The sequence below is a fragment of the Mobula hypostoma genome, chromosome 9, assembly GCF_963921235.1.
Source record: "Mobula hypostoma chromosome 9, sMobHyp1.1, whole genome shotgun sequence".
Classification (NCBI taxonomy): Eukaryota; Metazoa; Chordata; class Chondrichthyes; order Myliobatiformes; family Myliobatidae; genus Mobula; species Mobula hypostoma.
In genome coordinates, this window is record NC_086105.1 from 34,006,274 (window position 1) to 34,027,122 (window position 20,849).

Sequence of the window (20,849 nt, forward strand, 5' to 3'; positions counted from 1 at the left end):
GTAGAAGCCTGAGGGGATGACCTTGCAGGACAGTTGGTGAGCTTTTTTTAGTCAGATCAAGGGATTCTAGAACAAGAGGGTGCACATTTAAGGTAAAAGGGGAGAAACTGAAGTGAGATCTGAGGGTTAAGATTTTCTACACATGACGGTGAATATTTGCAAAGAGCTGACAGAAGTGATAGTGGAGGCAGATATAATTACAACATTTAAAACCCATTCGGACATGTAAAGAATAGACAATGAATACAAGTGGGTCTGTGGGATGGTCAAAATGGTACGTTCAATATTTTAGCTCTCAGCAGTCTGAGAGGCCTGAACATGCATCTGTTGAAGTTAAACAACTTATCCAAAGGAATTCTTGAATATTCCTATACCAATATATCGATGCATTTTGATACCTAGCCATGAAAATGCAAGAAATGTAACATCATTTCATATCTTGATCATTATTTCATATCTTCTTAAATTCAGACTCATTACATCTGCCTATAATTATATGCATGCAGCAGAGCAGAAATTTCTTGGAATAGCACCAGGGAGGAGGTGTTTTCATCAAGTTGAAAAACAACCAGTTTCCTCACATTCCTGATTCTGATCATAATGTTTAGTGGTTATTTGAAGAGACTGTCAAGTCTCAGCTAGCTATCTAGGAATCTGGAGGGAGAAAGAGAGAGAGAGAGAGAGAGAAAGAGAGAAAGAGAGAGAGAGAGAGGGGGGAGAGGGTGAGAGAGAGGGAGAGAGAGAGGGAGAGAGAGAGGGAGAGAGATAGAGAGAGATAGAGATAGAGATAGAGAGAGAGAGAGAGAGAGAAAGAAAGAAAAGCCAGGATAATTATAAGACAAGTCCAATAATTATTAGACATAGTGATGTTGGTGGTTATAAAATCAAATTGCCTTTGCAAAACTAGACCAAAAATTATTTTTTTATTGGTTGAAATCTTACATCAAGTAAAAATCCAATTATGCACCCTTAGCCAATATATACTTAATCCAGAGACACTCAAATTAAAGCAGTGGAAAATAAACAAGGCCTCCATTCATCTGGAAATGAAGTATTATTGACTATAAAACACTCCTCAAAACAAGCAAAACACAGATCTCAATAAGGCATTGGGCAAACTCTTGAGAAATCTTGACCAAGCTATGCACAAATGCTGTGTACATTATACAATTTAACAAAGTACAGCAGGGTTTTGAATTTCAATGGTTTCTCATTTTGAGGATATCAATTAATTTCCATTGAAGATGTCAGCTGAACAAAAAAGAAACTGGAATCCTGAAAAACTTCGACCATTCATGTCTGGCTCTAGTATGTGGTGTGGCAACATTTCAGCACACAAATTCTGATCATTCCAAATTAATTGAGATAATTCTGGAGGGTAAATTGTTATTGTTTTCGATGCACAGGCCAGGGAATCTTGAAACCTCTAAACATTAAGGTATCACATTATTCAGTTTAAATTTCTTAAATTGCATGAAGCACTTCAATTCATAGTAGACTTGCTCTTACCAAGAATGGAATCCACAATTGCCTTTCATTTTCTAATTTTACCAGCACCTACTCTAACTAAAGGGTAGGACAGCATCCTGCGCTCCTTTTTAAATGGTTGTAATTAAATATTAATATTGGTGTTACATTTAACAAAAGAACACAACGGGATTCTTCATGAGCACAAATGTGAGTAAGTATACTTCAAAATTGACATAATTTTGCCTTTGCCGGAACTACCCAGCTAAGGCTGTATTTCCTTTTCCTGTACTCTTTTCTTTCTTCACCTTTGCCCATAATATATCCCTACAGCTAGTTTGGCATGTTTCTTCATATCTCCAGTCAATATTACTTCATGAGAAGCAGACAAAAACTTTTGAATGAGAAGATATTCACTTTCATTGTCCAATTACCACTCCATTCTGTTGAGCCAATTTAAAAACAAAAAATTCAAAAGTTTGTGATTATATGCAGGCGTGGTGGAAGGGACAACATTATTCATAGTGAACCAGCATCCTAGTGAGCATTAATCACATGCAGTTCTGTTAACTCTACTGTCCTTCATGAGACAACTGTAAACATTTTCAACACGATTTCCATACAAAGCTTCCAACCATAAACAAAATGTATTCAGGCATTATTACAGCTGGCTAAAATAACAGGAGCTGTAACATCCAACATCAAATGAGGAGTGCAGAGTGAATTAACTAAAGCTTTAAACTGGACAGAATCAAATTATTCAAATAAGTTCAAAACATGTACCTTAAATAGAAATCTGATTGCAAAGTTTCCTTACTACTGTCTCAAGGTGCTCAGAGAATTGGAGAAAAAGCTATTTTGAACCATAAGCCTTCAACAATAAAGGAAACCTATTTCTTTACCTTAGTTTGCTGAAATATCCAGAGTGACAAAGTAAACTGAAAATGTCTTAAAGCTGATGAGCCAACTCTAACTGAACCTGAGAGCAAACTGCAACAGATCAGTTATATCACATTACATCAACCATTTACAAACTAACCAACAAATGTAGTGGCAAGACCCACTTCCCCATCCCATGCACAAAACATCACAACAGTAAAAATAAAATTATTCATATATATGCATGAATATGTATATAAAACAAGTATATATAAATATGCATGTGATTCCTTACAAGTTGAAGTGGGTGCACAATCAATAGAAATTTGCACACACTTCTTCTCTTCAATCTCACTGATCAATGCTATCTATTAACATAGCATACGGCAGAATAGAAAATAAAAATTATTAGGCCTCACAGCAGACTTAGTGGGCAAGCCATCACAAAGGTGGCTTTTTGCATTGCTTCTTATACTGGCATCTTTCCACTACCTGATGTCTACCAATATTTGTGCAATGTAGTTAACAGTGTGTGGTACTCTTGCAAATGTTTACTGTACAAAAGTTTTATTATATAAATTTTCTAATTAACTGAAAGTTAGAAATCTTATTTACAAGAACTTTCTTTTGTTATATGCAGCCAGACTCTGCTAAGTACTAACTTCAAAATTTCCTCTTTTTATACTTTTCATAGAAATAAATATGGTATTCAGTTAAAGCAGAACTTTGCTTCAGATTCAGCAATTATGTAAATTACATACTAAATTATAATTTATAATTTACATTTTTTAAATTGGGATTTGACGACTAGTTGCTAATTGCATTGGTCACTTCTCATGTCGTGGGCTTTTGCTTCCTTATAAGAACACCTTCTTTGAAAACCCACATTCACCACAGAAAACGTCGTTCTGATGCAGCTGGAGTCCTGTATTCCCAACGTTATTTGGTTTTCCATCCACTTGTGTTCATCTGGTTACCATTAGTTTCTAGTTGTACTTGGATCATCCAAACAGGTAAGAAAATTGATCACTAGTCGTGAAACACACAATATTGGACTGATTCACGCAAATTAAACTGTGGTAAGAATTTTGATCTTTCAGTTATTCCATCACCAATTCCTATACCATTGATCAAAGTTCCACTGTGCACCTAATTGGAGATTAGTTTCATAGCAAGTCATTATCAGTGCATCCACCACCAACACCATGTCGAAACTCCTGAAGGTTTGAGACTCCATGAAAGTGAACAAATGCACCAGCCACTACCAGAACATGGAACAGCTGATGAGAGTGAAACTAAAAACAAAAAACAAGAAGAATCATTGTTAAACCATGGAAACCAAATGTCAATGCTTCCATCTGATTGAGCTGCACAACAATTTATAATATAGAATTTTTTTCAGATATATAATTTCTGAGTGCATTCTTGGCATAACTAAACAGTACATTTCAGTTTACTCTAGATTTGTACACTAACTATCCCTTGATATTAAAGTAGCAAGTTTGCCAATCTCCTAAGCAATTATGTTTGAAATGAAAAAGGCCACTGATTACTCACCCAAATGTCACACTTTCCAGGGAAGAAACGCTCAGGTATACGGGCAGCATATAAGGCAGCTCCTGTGATATACAATGCTGCCATTAAGAATAACCAGCCAATCTGTCCAATGGTAGCAGCCCTGAAAAATCCTTCTGATATCATAAAGTGCAGGGTAGGCACAACTCCACTCAGCCCTAATCCCACAAAGACTCCTAGAAATAAATGAATGGCAGACAATGAGTCACACTTAAAATGCAAAATTATCAAGCAAAAATTGTTTTCTTGAACATTAACAATTCTCTCTTAAGAATTCACCTCTAATATCAGATGCATGGCATCTATTTCAGAAGAATTATTCCATTTAAAGTACCATCCCTAGTATTTAAAAAAAGTAGTGGTACAGAATTTTAAATTACTACAGACAACTCAGACTTGTTAACAGATTGGTCCGAACATCAATTCTTGATTGATCTTACAGCTATGTCTTTTTGTCTCTGTGTCCTACATAAAGATATACATCTTACATCCTACTTAGAACAAGTGTTTTCATTTAAGTAACACAATCAATGTGACTGTGAATACAAGCTATGATCTTGTGACATTTCATAATACAGAAATAAAACTAATCATTCCGGGGGGGTGTCAGGAAAGGAAAAAAAATTACCAATTTAAAAGGTAATGATTTTTAAAATGTGGTTGTTAACTCAATCTAGACTCTAGTTTGCCCCTTCTCAAAATATTCACAGTGACAATCTCATGGAAATGAAGTGAAATTACTGACCTAGTTAGGAGACTGGTAGAGTACAGCAATATATGAAATGCAAGAAAGTGAACAGTTGTGACCTACAAAAGATCAGCTGGAGCCTTTGCTATTCAGTAATGATTTTAATAATGACAGCAGAGAGTCGTATCAAAATATGCCAATGACACAAATAAGAAATAGGAGTAGGTACAAAGGCCTTTAAAGATCATGGTCTTATCTATACTTTACTGCTTCATTCGTAAACTTCTAATCCTCTTCAGGTCCAAAACTCAAAGTCAGCCTTCAGTGTAATTACTAACCTGGCCTATGCCTTATCTGGGTTAAGTTTTACAACTCTCTAAGGGGGAAAACAACACATTTAAGATGGAATCCCTTTCCCCTGAAGCTTTTTCCCATTGCTCCATATTCCTCCAACTAGGTAAAAATCCTCAATGTCTCCTTCATTTGCCCCCTTAGAATCTTGCACACATCAACAAGCTAACACTTATTTGAATAAAAACCAGAGAGTACAAGCTTGATCTACTCAGTCGTACCTCTGGATTTTTTCTAATGGATGAATAAAGCATAGCAATGAAATGTAAAAAATCTTGGAAATGTTACGGTACTATTACTCCAGGTGTCAGTAACAGTGATAAAATAAGAATTCATAATACTGGTGTGTAGCAAGATACAGTCAAATGTTTAGGACATCTGCATTTCTTAGTTCCAGAAGAACATATATTTGATAAAAGAATAATATACAGGATAAAGCAAGATTTAGAGGGAATTCAGATGCAATTGGGAAAAGGAGTGGAGATGAGATTATTTTTTAAAGTTTCATCCAAAGGACTATGGGTGCCTATAACTCATTGCCTGTAAGAGTTGTAGATGCAGAATTTCATAAACATTTAAAAATACTAGGATGTGTTCTTGAGCTGTGACCTGTAGGGCTATGTAACCAGGTCTGGATGGTGATAGCAAGAACCAGCAAAGAAATGGACCAAGTGACCTCCTGTGTAGATCTTCCACAATTCAAAAACTATAAAGGATTCTGTTACATTAATTGAACAGCAAATATTTAAAGATGCTAAGAATCCAAAATAAAGAAATAATTTAGGTCAATAACCCTTCATCTGCGTTGCTTAAATATCATTGACTCGAAACTAATAGTTTTACTCTCCAGATACTGGTTTATTTGCTGAGCATTATCCATTTTCACTCTGTTACATCACAATCATTTATTCAAGCATGCACCATACATTAAAAAAAAGCAAGTTCTTATAGACTGTCTTACTCCATGGTATGGTAAAGAAACCAATCAGACTCACAGAAACCTGAGTATATTTTCATGATGATAACAGATTATATGAAGCTATGTACCCTCAAGTATACATCAACAAGAAATATAAAAGAGCAAGGTTGGAAGCTCCAATTAACTTACCAGCTCGTACACCTCTGTACTGTGGTGTTGCAAAATAGTCCCACTGGGAAACTATAATTGCTGTGATACCAAGTACACAGACAACAAGCAAGTAAATGAAACACGGCTGGGGATTACAGTAGAAGGAATAATACAACCAGGGCACAAAGCTACCCATTATTAGAAGTGCTATGCCAGAATAGTCCAACCTGAGGAAACACAAAGATAACATTAAGGTTTATTGCAGCAATCCAGAATTCCCATTACAGTATTGCAATATTGTAAATCCATAATATGGACAGAAACATAAAATTTATTCATATACAAAATAAAATCATTATATCCAACCATTACATTTTGTAGTAAATATTTATTCAGATCTGGTTTCTAAGGCCAACTTAATTTATTGAGCAATTTTATATGTTTTCAAACTGGATACTTAAGCATGGCTCACAATTCCCACAAAAACTGCAAAATGACTACAAGATGCTGATGTCATGTCTGTTTTTCTCCCCCTGGTTTTTCTTTTTAATATACAAATATACTTAAAATATTATTAGTTCTCCAGATTGAACTAACACTGAGCATAATGAGTTAGCGGCAAGGTTGATCTGCAGCATACAACCTAGAATTAGCTTGGATCAGTTTTGTTTATTATTATTCCCCCCAGTAGAAACATCTGTCCTGCTGGGCATGTCCCACAGCCTTGTTATTAAAGTCACATTATACGGGCAAGGCAGCACAATTTGCTTCTAACTGCTATATTGTACTCATTTGGTGTCAGCCTTTCAGAGACATACCCCGCCCCCCACTCCAACACGTCTGTACTGAAAATTAATTTGCTTTCTTCCCCCACCTTCCCCCTAATAGAGACAACAGGTCTGGAAGCCAAAAGTGAAAACTGATTCAAAATGGTTTCTCTTCCTTCCAGAGGTGCTACTTTACTTGCAGAGGGTTTCCAACATGGCATTAAGGAAATTGTACCTGCCTAGTTCAACCTGATGTTTAACAAAAACTTGAAAAAAATCAGAATGTAACTAGCTGAAGATCCGAACATGGACTTTTACAGAATGCTTATGTAATTTACATTTTTACTGCCCTTTGCATTTTCTAATAAAGAACAATAGACCATAATACAGGAGCAGAATTAAGCCATTTGGCAGAAGTCTACTCCACCGTTCGACCATTTTTCCTCTTCATCCCATTCAACTGCTTCCCCCCCACACCCCCGTAATCTTTGACACCCTAACTAATCAAGAACTTATCAACCTCCACTTTAAATATATACACTGACTTGACCTCCACAGATATCCTTCTATTCTGGGGCTACACCCTCTGATTATAGACTCTTCCCCCTATAGGAAACATGTCACACTGTCTAGGCCTTTCAATATTCATTGGGTTTCAATGAGACTCCCCCCCCCCACCAAAAATTCTTCTAAACTCAAGTACAGGCTCAGAGGTATCAAATATTCCTATATGGTAACCTTTAATTCCCAGAATCACTCCTGTAAACCTCCTCTAGGCCCTCTCAAATGCCAGCACATCCTTCCTTGGATATGGACCCAAAACTGCACACAATACTCCAAGTGTGATATGACTGACATTTTATAAAGTCTCAGCATTACATCCTTTTATACTCCAGTTCTCTCAAATGAATGCCATCATTGCATTTACCTTCCTTACTACCAACTCCCAAGTATGTTCGCACCTCCAATTTCTGAATTCAATTCACGTTTAGAAAATGCCTTTACTCCTTCTACCAACATGTATGAATACACAATTCCCTGCACTGTATTCCATCTGTCACTTCTTTGCCCATTGTCCTAATCTGTCCTAGTCCTTGTCCTTCTGCAGACTTTGTGCTTCTTCAATACTATCTGCCCCTCCACCTATCATTGTACCATCCAAAAACTTGTGCCATCGATTCTGTCATCCATATCATTAACATATAGTGTGAAAAGCAGCAGACCCAACACAGAATCCTGTGGAACATTACTAGTCACTAGCAGCCAGCCATAAAAGACCCCTTTATTCCCAATTTTGCTTTCTGCCAATCAGCCAATCTTCTATCCATTCTTGGATAACTAAGGAAATAAAAGATAGTATCAAATTAAAAGCTCATGTGTACAAAGTTGCAAAGAGTAGTGGGAGACTGGAGGATTGGGAAAACTTTTAAAAGCAACAGAGAACAACTAAACAAGAAATAAGGAAAGGAAAGATAGAGTATGAAAGTAAATTAGCACAAAATAAAAAAACAGATAGCTAAAGCTTTTATAAATATACAAAGCGGAAGAGGGTGGCTAAAATCAACGTAGGTCCCTTGGAAGACGATAAGGGGAAATTGATATTGGGTGATAAGGAAATGGCTGAGGCATTGAACAACTCTTTTGTGTCGGTCTTCACGGTGGAGGACACGCCTAATATGCCAAAGAAGGATGTTATGAATGAAATGGGAGGTGAGGACATCGATAAAATCACTGTCACTAAAGGGATAGTGATGAGCAAACTAGAGGGCCTGAAGGTAGATAAGTCCCCTGGTCCTGATGGGATGCATCCCAGGGTGCTGTAGGAATTGGCGGAGGTTATAGTAGACACCTTGATAATCATTTATCAAAACTCTCTAGACTCCAGGCAGGTCCCAGCGGACTGGAAGACAGCAAATGTCACGCCACTTTTTTAAAAAGGATGTAGGCAAAAGACAGGCAACTATAGGCCAGTTAGCTTAACACCTGTAGTCAGGAAAATGCTTGAAGCTGTCACTAAGGAAGAAATAGCGAAACATTTAGAAAGGAGTGGTTCCATTCGACAGATGCAGCATGGATTCAGAAAGGGCAGGTCCTGTTTGACAAACTTACTGGAGTTATTTGAGGACATAATGAGTGCAGTGGATACAGGGAAACAGGAGGATGTCATATACTTGGATTTCCAGAAGGCGTTCGATAAGGTGCCACTCAAGAAACTTATAAATAAGATATGGATGCATGGAGTCGGAGGAAGTGTATTGGCATGGATAGTGGATTGGTTAACCGATAGAAGGCAGAGAGTTGGAATAAATGGGTGTTTCTCCGCTTGACAGTCAGTGGTGAGTGGGGTGCCGCAGGAGTCGGTGCTGGGCCCACAGCTGTTTACCATTTACATTGATGATCTGGAAGAGGGGACTGAGCATAGCGTAGCAAAATTTGCTGATGACACTAAACTGAGTGGAAAAGCAAATTGTACAGAGGATGTGGAGAGTCTGCAGAGGGATATAGATAGGTTAAGTGAGCGGGCCAAGGTCTGGCAGATGGAATACAATGTTGGTAAATGCGAGATCATCCACTATGGAAGGAATAATAGAAGAGCAGATTATTATTTAAATGGTGAAAGATTGCAGCATATTATTGTGCAGAGGGACTTGGGAGTGCTTGTTCATGAATCACAAAAAGTTGGCTTGCAGGTACAACAGGTTATTAAGAAGGCAAACAGAATGTTGGCCTTCATTGCTAAAGGGAATGAATTCAAGAGCAGGGAGGTCATGCTGCAACTATACAGGATACTGGTGAGGCCGCACCTGGAGTACTGTGTACTGGTGAGGCCGCACCTGGAGTACTGTGTGCAGTTCTGGTCTCCATACTTGAGGAAGGATGTACTGGCTTTGGAGGCAGTGCAGAGGAGGCTCACCAGGTTGATTCCAGGGATGAATGGGTTAACCTATGAGGAGAGTTTGAGTCGCCTGGGACTATACTCTCTGGAATTCAGAAGAATGAGAGGGGATCTTATAGAAACATGCAAAATTTTGAAAGGGATAGATAAGATAGAAGTAGGAAAGTTGTTTCCATTGGTAGGTGAGACTAGAACTAGGGGACATTGCCTCAAGATTCAGGGAAGAAGATTTAGGATGGAGATGAAGAGAAACTGTTTTTCCCAGAAAGTGGTGAATCTGTGGAATTCTCTGCCCAGGGAAGCAGTTGAGGCTTCCTCACTAAATATATGTAAGAAACAGTTAGATAGGTTTTTACATAGTCAGGGAATTAAGGGTTATGGGGAAAAGGCAGGTAGATGGAGCTGAATTTACAGACAGATCAGCCATGATCTTATTGAATGGTAGGGCAGGCTCGATGGATCAGATGGCCTACTCCTGCTCCCATTTCTTATGTTCTTATTCTACATTTGCTGTAATACCATGTGCTCTTATCTTGTTAAGCAGCCTCATGTGCTGCACCTTGTCAAATACCTTCTGAAATTCCAAGTACACAATATCCATTGGCTCTTCTTTGACTATCCTGCCTGTTACTTCTTCAAAGAATTCCAACAGATTTGGTAAGTAAGATTTTCCCCTTAAGGAAACCATGCTGACGTCGGCCTATTTTGTCATGTCTCTCCAAATATACTGAGATCTCATCCATAAAAATGGACTCTAACATCTTACCAACCACTGAAGTATAGCCAATTGGCCTATAATTTCCAGTCTTTTGCTTCCCTTCCTTCTTAAAGAGCAGAGTGACAATTGCAATTTTCCAGTCATCTGGAACAATTCCTGACTCTAGTGATTCTTGAAAGATTACTACTAATGCCTCCACAAACTCTTCGGATACCTCTTTCAGAGCCCTGGATATAGATGTTTGAGGTTCAAGTGACTTAGCCACCTTCCAACCTTTCAGTCTCCCAAGCAACTTCTCCAAAGTAATCGTAACTACACTCACTTCTGCCCCGTTATTGTCTCGAATATCTGGCATACTACTGGTGTCTTCCACAGTGAAGACTGACTCAACATACTTAATCAGTTCATTTGCCAGTTCTTTCTTCCCTTTACTACCGCATCAGTGTCATTTTCCAGCAGCCTAATGTCCACTCTTGCCTCTATTTTACTCTTTATATATCTGGAAAAAAACTTTTGGTATCCTCTTATATTATTACATTTCATATTTCATCTTTTATCTTATTGCTTTTCAATTGCCTTCTGTTGGTTTTTAAAAGCTTCCCAATCCTCTATCCCAATCATAATGTATGCCTTCTCTTTTGCCTTAATGCTGTCTTTGACTTCCCTTGTCAGCCACAGTTGCTACATCCTCCCTTTAGAATGCTGCTTCTTCCTTGGAATGAACTAATCCTGCATCTTTCAAAATACTCCCAGAAATTCCAGCCATCACTGCTCTGTCATTCCTGTTAGTGTCCCTTCCAATCAGCTGCTCACCAGTTACCTTTACTCAACTTTAATACCAATATATCAGATTTTAGCTACCACTTCTCAAACAGAGTGGATTTTTATCATATTATGATCACTGCCTTCTAAGGGTTCCTTTACCTCAAGTTCCCTAGTCAAATCCTGACCATTGTATCACTGCCCTTTTTACATGCCTTTTCGATCTCCCATTGTAATTTGTACCCAACATTCTGGCTGCTGTTCGGAGGCCTGTATTCAACTTCCATCAGTGTCTTTTTACCCTTGCATTTTCTTAACTCTCCGAACACGGATTCTCCATCTTCTGATCCTATGACACTTCTTTCATTTTTGTTTAATGAACAGAGCCACCCCACTCCCAGATGTCATCTTCTCTCAACCACGACATCGTGATGCTCTAACATCGTGCCTGTCACAGTTCAGACGTTCTCAAATATAGGCCAAAGGGCTATTAAATCACCTCAATAGGAAAACAATCACAAAGTTCAAAACAGAGAAATTTCATTCATCATAGGGGTGAAGAGACAGCTTGCCCAGGATTTATTCTAAATCTTTGCCTTATATTTTGTTGTAGTTATTTGCAAATCAATATTTTGCAGTTATTACTAAATCAATTGCCTTGTATCTTCTGGTATTTGCAAAAATTAAGGCTACATTAGTTTAGTCTATATAAGTGTTTGTCAAAATCATCCAAAAACTTTTGACTTTACAGCTAAAACCAATTCTGATGACTCAATAAACTAACATTTAACGAATGATAAAGATAGCCTACTATTTTCAATCAAGAGGGAAAAGTACTCTATTGGTCCATTGCCTAAGGGATAATGCTGCGTGTTAAGATGTAAATAAATATGAGTGCCCCAGTCAGTAAAACTTTTCAGATACGTTTCAGAGGGGGAAGATCACGCAGCAATAGCAGCGAAAAAATGCAACACATTTTATTTTTGGGCAAGGTCTTTGGTTTAATACCATTCTAAATACATCTCAATCATACAGCTAAATAAGTGCAAGTGAAAACTATAACTCAAATTTACTGGGGTTATACACCCAATTACTGGATTACTATAAGCAGTATTGCTCATATCAAGCAACATAAATACTTCAAAGTTAATACTGTAATACTACACTGAAAGAACATAAACACAATTCCTCAGCATTATTGAATACATTATTCAGGAATATTAAATTTTGACTGCCAAACCTGATCAAATGCAAATCATGGTGATTAGTATCCAGCTAAACAAGGGAAAGTCAGATCACTGTGGAAGTTGTCAGTGTTGAAACAGACATTCAGATGACAATTTAAGGTTAATTAAAGAAAACAAAAGATATGGTTAACAGGCTCATAATAGATTGACTAAACCACATTCTAAACAGAAAAATAATCTACAGAATCTCATGTTTATAAATTAAAGTCAATTAACAGGTTATCAGTTTACTTTTTTTTAAATAAATGGTTACTTACTTGGAAAATACACGTGAAACATTTTCTGAATGGCAGTAGAATGTATGAAACAACCAAGAGAAACACAGGCAGAGAATGGCCCCAAGGAAAAATGCCCCAAATACAACTTTCTCTTGCACTGGGGCCACAAATGATATGTTCGGCCTGAACATGTAAAAAATTCCAAGACCCAAGAAGAAAAGACAACCTAAAAAAAAGGGACATATACAATAAAGTAAATATTGCCATCCAGAAATAAATGAGGAATGACTTGTTTTTAAATATACATATTACTCCTTGAAGCCATTCTTTGGTACAGGGGCCCACAGCATTCTTAACTTCATCAGCTGGAGTGTTCATTAGGTCAGGAAGTCACACTGCTGCTGTATAAACCTTGATTAGGCCACATTTAGGAGTACTGCATGCAGTTCTGGTCAGAGCATTACAGGAAAGATAGAGGCTTTGGAGAGGGAACAGAAGGGATGTTGCCTGGATTATGGAATTATGGAATTTAGCTATAAAGGGAGACTGGGCACCCTTATATTGTTTTCTCTGGAGTTTCAGAGGTTGAGAGGCGACTTAATAGAAGTACTATTTAAATTATGAGTTGAATAGAGTAGATGATAACTCTTTTCCACCCCCAGAGTAGAAATGTCAAATGCTAGAAGGTATAGCTTTAAGATTGGGCGGTGGGGGGGGGGGGGTTGAAAGAAAATATACAAGGCAAGTCGTAGGTGCCTGGGAAGTGATAGAATCAAAATAATAACAACATTTAAGAGGTATTTAAAAAGGCACATGAATTGGCAGGTAATAGAGGCATATAGACCTTCTGCATGCAGATTAAATTAGTTTAGATTGGCAATAAATTTAGCACAGCAAGGCCTATTTCTATGCTGTACTGTTCTATGTTCTATAAAGCTCTGTGGCTCATGAACATTTTACAGCCAAATTTTATATTGTATTGGAACTAAGAGGATGGTCACTAAATGAGGAAGAGACAGTGAACTCCTGAAAAAATAAATGGGAGTTAACTAGGTGTTCGTAATTCCAGAATTTGTCTTTGGAAACCATCTATACAGCTATTCTCACAGAAGCAGCAGAATCAGGGACTTGAGGCAAAGGAAAATCTGAAGGGTAAGAGATAAACCACTTAGCTATTTCCTGACATTTTAGAAGTTATTGAAAAAGTCAATTTTAATGAATGTGAATTAAAATGAAAAAAATCTGTAAATGCTGGAAATCCTAAACAAAAGAATACTGAAAAAATTGAGTAAATCTGTCAGTATCTCTGCACAGAACAGACAAATTATTATTTCAAACACTGGTAGAGAAAAGCAGATGAAGAGGAGAAACAGAGGTATATAAAATTAATCCAAGAAAAGAATGGGTCAAGGACTAGGCAAGCAAGAGTGATGGTGTGTCCAGGAGTCATGGGCACACAGAGATGTTTCTGGGGCGCTGTAAGACTCCAGGATGAAATGTTGCCCTCCTGGTGCCAAGTCAAGGATATCTCTCAGCAGGCTTACATAGAAAATTCTTAAAAGTGAGGCAGAGCAACAAAAGGTCATGGTACCAATGACACAGGGAGGGAAAAAAGAAGTGGTCCTACAAAGTGTATTAGGAAGTTACGCAGTAAGTTTAAAAGCAGTACTGCTAAGATTGTAATCTCAAGACTACTTCCGATGCTAGTGAGGCAAAAAATAGGAAGATAGCACAATTAAATAAGTGGCTAAAGAGCTGATGCAGGACGAATTGCTTGAGGTACAGGGATCATTAGGCTTCTTCCAGGGAAGGTGCGACAAATACAAGAATGAATTGCTTCTAAACTGTTGGACAACTATATTCTCACAGTGACATTGCTAGTGCTAATCAGGAGGGATTATACTAGATTGGCAGAGAACCAGAAGAGTGGCCAGTGAGTGGATAGCTTGAGGGAGAAGACAGAGGTTAGTTAAGTGAAGACACTTGGGGTGGATGGGCTGAAGTGTATTTACTTACAGTAAATGCAAGTATTATTATTAAAGCAAATGTTAGACCTGTGTAGGTACATGGAAATATGTTATTTTATATATAAATGATTTAGACATTTGTGGATTGATTAGCATGATTTTATAGACAACATAAATTGATAGAGTTGTGAACAGTGAGGAAGGTTGCCAAAAGAATCAGAAGATCATAAACAACTGGGCAGAAAAGACAGCAGATGGAATTAATTTTCAACAAGTACAAGCTGATGCATTTTGGGAACAGTGTATCTAATTGGGCCATCAACTAAAACCAAATAGCTCCTCTGTCCACCCACCATTCAAGATGTGAAGATATAGGGAAGAAGGAAGAAAAAGATAAAGTTGTTTACACCATCAGGGATAAACAGAGAGTGAAGTGGAGAGTTTCTTAAATGCATCTATTTTAATGCTAGGAGCATTGTAAGAAAGGTGGATGAGCTTAGAGCATGGACTGATACCTGGAAATATGATGTTGTAGCTATTAGTGAAACATGGTTGCAGGAGGAGTGTGATTGGCAACTAAATATTCCTGGATTTTGTTGCTTCAGGTGTGATAGAATCGGAGGGGCAAGAGGGGGAAATGTTGCATTGCTTGTCAGAGAAAATATTACAGCGGTGCTTTGGCAGGATAGATTAGAGGACTCGTCTAGGGAGGCTATTTGGGTGGAATTGAGGAATGGGAAAGGTGTAGTAGCACTTAAAGGGGTGTATTATAGACCACCTAATGGGGAGTGAGAATTGGAGGAGCAAATTTGTAAGGAGATAGCAGATGTTTGTAGTAAGCACAAGGTTGTGATTGTGGGAGATTTTAATTTTCCCACACGTAAACAAGGAAAGCCATTCTGTAAAAGGGCTGGATGGTTTGGAGTTTGTAAAATGTGTGCAAGATAGTTTTCTGCAGCAATACATAGAGGTACCAACTAGAGAAGGGGCAGTGTTGGATCTCCTGTTAGAGAATGAGATAGGTCAGGTGACGGAGGTATATGTTGGGGAGCACTTCAGGTCCAGTGATCACAAAGCCATTAGTTTCAATATAATTATGGGGAAGGATAGGACTGGATCCAGTGTTGAGATTTTTGATTGGAGAAAGGCTAACTTTGAGGAGATGCAAAAGGATTTAGAAGGAGTGGATTGGGACAATTTGTTTTATGAGAAGGATGTAATAGAGAAATGGAGGTCATTTAAAGGTGACATTTTGAGGGTACAGAATGGTTTCCAAGGGATATTTGAAACAGTTCAGAAAAAGAGAGAGATCTACAATAAATATAGGCAGCTTGGGGTAAATGAGGTGCTTGAGGAATATAAAGAATGTAAAAAGAATCTTAAGAAAGAAATTAGGAAAGCTAAAAGTTATGAGGTTGCTTTGGCAAGGAAAGTGAAAATAATTCCCAAGGTTTCTACAGTTATATTAATAGCAAAAGGATAGTGAGGGATAAAATTGGTCCCTTAGAGAATCAGAGTGGACGGCTATGTGCGGAGCCAAAAGAGGTAGAGGAGATTTTGAACAACTTCTTTTCTTCAGTATCCACTAAGGAGAAAGATATTGAATTGTGTAAGGTAAGGAAAACAAATAGGGTAGTTATGGAAACTATGATGATTAAAGAAGAGGAAGTACTGGCACTTTTAAGGAATATAAAAGTGGATAAGTCTCCGGGTCCTGACAGGATCTTCCTTAGGACCTTGAGGGAAGTTAGTGTGGAAATAGCAAGGGCTCTGACAGAAATATTTCCAATGTCATTAGAAATGAGGATGGTGCCAGAGGATTGGCGTATTGCTCATGTTGTTCTATTGTTTAAAAAGGGTTCTAAGAGTAAACCTAGCAATTATCAGCCTGTGAATTTGCCGTCAGTGGCGGGTAAATTGATAGGAAGTATTCTTAGAGAGGGTATATATAATTATCTGGATAGACAGGGTCTGATTAGGAACAGTCAACATGGATTTGTGCATGAAAGGTCATGTTTGACAAATCTTATTGAATTTTTTGAAGAGGTTACTAGGGAAGTTGACGAGGGTAAAGCAGTGGATGTTGTCTATATGGACTTCAGTAAGGCTTTTGACAAGGTTCCACATGGAAGGTTAGTTAGGAAGGTTCAATCGTTAGGTATTAATATTGAAGTAGTAAAATGGATTCAGCAGTGACTGGATGGGAGACGCCAGACAGTAATGATGGATAACTGTGTGTCAGATTGGAGGCCAGTGTCTAGTGGTGTGCCTCAGGGATCTGTACTGGGTCCAATGTTGTTTATCATATATATTAATGATCTGGATGATGGGGTGGTAAATTGGATTAGTAAGTATGCAGATGATACTAAGATAGGTGGAGTTGTGGAAAATGAAGTAGGTTTTCAAAGCTTGCTGAGAGATTTAGGCCAGTTAGAAGAGTGGGCTGAAAGATGGCAGATGGAGTTTAATGCTGATAAATGTGAGGTGCTACATTTTGGTAGGACTAATCAAAATAGGACATACATGGTAATGGTAGGGCATTGAAGGATGCAGTAGAACAGAGGAATCTAGGAATAATGGTGCATAGTTCCCTAAAGGTGGAATCTTGTGGATAGGGTGGTGAAGAAAGCTTTTGGTATGCTGGCCTTTATTAATCAGAGCATTGAGTATAGGAGTTGGGATGTAATGCTGAAATTGTATAAGGCATTGGTAGGGCCAAATTTGGAATATTGTATATAGTTCTGGTCACTGAATTATAGGAAAGATGTCCACAGAATTGAGAGAGTACAGAGAAAACTTACTAGAATGTTACCTGGGTTTCATCTCCTGAGTTACACAGAAAGGTTGAAGTTGGGATTTATTCTTTGGAGCATGGAAGGTTGAGGGGAGACTTGATAGAGGTATTTAAAATTATGAGGGGGATAGATAGAGTTGACGTGGATAGGCTTTTTCCATTGAGAGTGGGGGAGATTCAAACAAGAGGACAGGAGTTGAGAGTTAAAGGGCAAAAGTTTAGGGGTAACATGAGGGGGAACTTCTTTACTCAGAGAGTGGTAGCTGTGTGGAACGAGCTTCCAGTAGAAGTGGTTGAGGCAGGTTCGATGTTGTCATTTAAAGTTAAATTGAATAGCTATATGAACAGGAAAGGAATGGAGGGCTATGGGCTGAGTGCAGGTCGGTGGGACTAGGTGGAAGTAAGAGTTCGGCATGGACCAGAAGGGCCGAGATGGCCTGTTTCCGTGCTGTAATTGTTATATGGTTATAACTTTAAAAGCTTTAATATTTTAACACAGATTTTCCAGGCCACAAATTAATAAGTCATCACATTTGCACGTACTTTTCAAATGCCAGTGGTAGATTCATACTGAAATACATATATATGCTGCCAGTTCATTTACCAGTCTGGCCAAATTTGCAATAAACAATGTCAAAAGCCTATCAATCATTAGATTTTACTGCATCAAAAGGTGACACGCCTTTGGTTAGGAGATTACACGAAGTGTAAGTCATACCTATGAGATGTGTCCAAATGTTCAAAGTTTCTGTATGGATCCTGAAGATGCTTCTTAAGCAAGCACGAAAAGATGGCATTGGTGGCCTGTGACCATGCAGGAGGTAGTCATTATCCTTCAGCCAATCAGGCAGCACGTCATGGGGGATGACTCGCCATCGTCCTTCCCATACCTGTAACATGTACAACTTTAATAAACACTATCATACTTCCATTTTCTCAATGGGTATGCAAAACAAATTTCAACCAAGTGTGTTACAGAACCTGTCTGATTTCCAATTCACTGATATAAAGCAATTGTAAATTCAAGATTCAGGACACAAAATTCAAATTGTAAGGCTGGAAATCCACACATTTTTTTAAAAATTGCTTCCACCTTTTATGTATATTAATTAATACTAAAAAAAATCATTAGCTTCACAGAACAAACAGCAATTCAAACTACACAGATTGAGAGAAAAAGACAACCAGATTATCATCGACCAATATAAAAGCAATTTAGCAACTCCTTTGTTTAGAAAAATGGAACTTCTCAGACTAGGTAGTTGCAAGAAGACAGGATCTAAGATGCTCAAGCACATGAGATAATCTGCAGATGCTGGGGTCATAATCTGCCTGCTCCTGTTCCACCCATAGTTTCTGCCTGCTCCTGTCCCACCGAACTTGTATCTGCCTACCTGGCCTCCGTTTTGTCACCTATAGTTCAGTCTCTCCCCACCTACATCCGGGATATATCCCATGCCCTCCACCTCTTCAATAACTTCCAGTTCCTCGGTCGCAACCGCTTCATTTTCACTATGGATGTCCAATCCCTATACACCTCCATTCCCCACGAAGAAGGCATCAAAGCCCTCCGCTACTTTCTGGATAATAGACCTCACCAGTTCCCCACCACCACTACCCTCCTCCGGTTGGCGGAACTGGTTCTCACACTCAGTAACTTCTCTTTTGGCTCTTCCGACTTTCTTCAGACCAAGGGTGTAGCTATGGGAACTCGCATGGGCCCTAGCTATGCCTGCCTCTTCGTTGGTTATGTGGAACAGTCTGTGCTCCAAACCTATTCTGGTACTGCTCCCCAACTTTTCCTTCGGTACACTGACGACCACATTGGTGCTGCTTCCTGCACCCATGCTGAGCTCTTCAATTTCATCGACTTTATTTCTAACTTCCACCCAGCCCTCAAATTCACTCGGACACTTCTCTCTCCTTTCTCGATCTCTCGGTCTCCATCTCTGGAGACAGACTGTCCACCGACATCTTCTACAAACCCACTGACTCTCATAACTACCTCAACTATACCTCTTCCCACCCCGCCACATGCAAAAATGCCATTCCCTATTCCCAGTTCCTCCATCTCCGCCGCATCTGCTCCAAGGATGAGGTTTTCCGTTCCAGGACATCTCAAATGTCCTCTTTCTTTAAGGATCGTGGTTTCCCTTCTGCTGTCACTAATGATGCCCTCACCCGCATCTCCTCCACTTCCCGCACTTCGGCTCTCACCCCACCCTCCCGCCACCACAACAGGGACAGAGTTCCTCTTGTCCTCACCTACCATCCCACTAGCCTCCGGATCCAACACATTATCCTCCACAACTTCTGCCACCTTCAACAGGACCCCATCACTAAGCACATCTTTCCCTCTCCACCCCCTCCGCCTTCTGCAGGGATCGGTCCCTCCGCGACTCCCTGGTCCACACGTCCCTCCCCACAGATCTCCCACCTGGCACTTATCCCTGTAAGCGGAAGTGCTACACCTGTCCCTACACCTCCTCTCTTGCCACCATTCAGGGCCCCAAACAGTACTTCCAAGTGAGGCAACACTTCACTTGTGAGTCTGTTGGGGTCATCTATTGCATCCGGTGCTCCCGGTGCGGCCTCCTCTACATCGGTGAAACCCGACGCAGATTGGGGGACCGCTTCGTCGAGCACCTCCGCTCCGTCCGCCAAAACAGACAGGATCTCCCACTTCAACTCTGCTTCCCACTCCCATTCAGATATGTCCATACATGGTTTCCTCTACTGCCATGATGAGGCTAAACTCAGGCTGGAGGAGCAACACCTCATATACCGTCTAGGTAGTCTCCAGCCCCTTGGTATGAACATAGAATTCTCCAACTTCCGGTAATTCCCTCCCCTTCCCTTCCCCCATCCCTATGTCACTCTGCCCCCTCCCCCAGCTGCCTACCTCCTCCCTCTTGGTTCCACCTCCTTCTACTATCCATTGTGTTTTCCCCTATTCTTTCTTCACCTTTCCTGCCTATCCCCTCCCTGCCTCCCTTCCCCCACTCCTTTATCTTTCCCCTTATTGGTTTTTCTCCTGGAACCTACCAGCCTTCTCCTTCCCACCGTCCCCCCACCTTCCTTATAGGGCCTCTGCCCCTTCCCCCTACAGTCCTGACGAAGGGTTCCGGCCCAAAACATCGACCGATCTTTTCCACTGATGCTGCCTGACCTGCTGAGTCCCTACAGCTGGTTAAGATTAGCAATCCATCAGGAATTGCACCAAAACACAGGGAAGAACTCAAACTGCACATAATAAGGCAACATCCAAAGAATTTTCACCATGTGAATTTCCAAGGCTACAATAACCCCGCATCTAACTGATCAAACTCATTGAGAATTTTGTATGTATAAATGAATCGAGCATCAAGACCTCAAAAAGCAGAGAAATGCAAATGTGAAATTAAAATAAAAAGCACTAGAAACAGCAAATCAAGCATTAGAATTGGAGAGA

At 39.3% G+C, this 20,849-nt stretch overlaps 1 protein-coding gene across 1 annotated transcript in view; it reads right to left on the reverse strand.

Moving 5' to 3' along the window:
* Window positions 1–894: 894 nt before the first annotated feature.
* Window positions 895–20,849, reverse strand: part of LOC134351629 (adiponectin receptor protein 2-like) — an 81,848-nt gene continuing 61,893 nt past the window's right edge. Inside the window, exons 4-8 of the mRNA XM_063058036.1 lie at window positions 18,117–18,288; window positions 12,677–12,863; window positions 6,069–6,256; window positions 3,904–4,097; window positions 895–3,641 (exon numbers count right to left, since the gene is read on the reverse strand). Coding sequence (XP_062914106.1) covers window positions 3,513–3,641; window positions 3,904–4,097; window positions 6,069–6,256; window positions 12,677–12,863; window positions 18,117–18,288 — 870 coding nt within the window. The 3' untranslated portion in view covers window positions 895–3,512. The remainder of the gene's footprint in view (window positions 3,642–3,903; window positions 4,098–6,068; window positions 6,257–12,676; window positions 12,864–18,116; window positions 18,289–20,849) is intronic.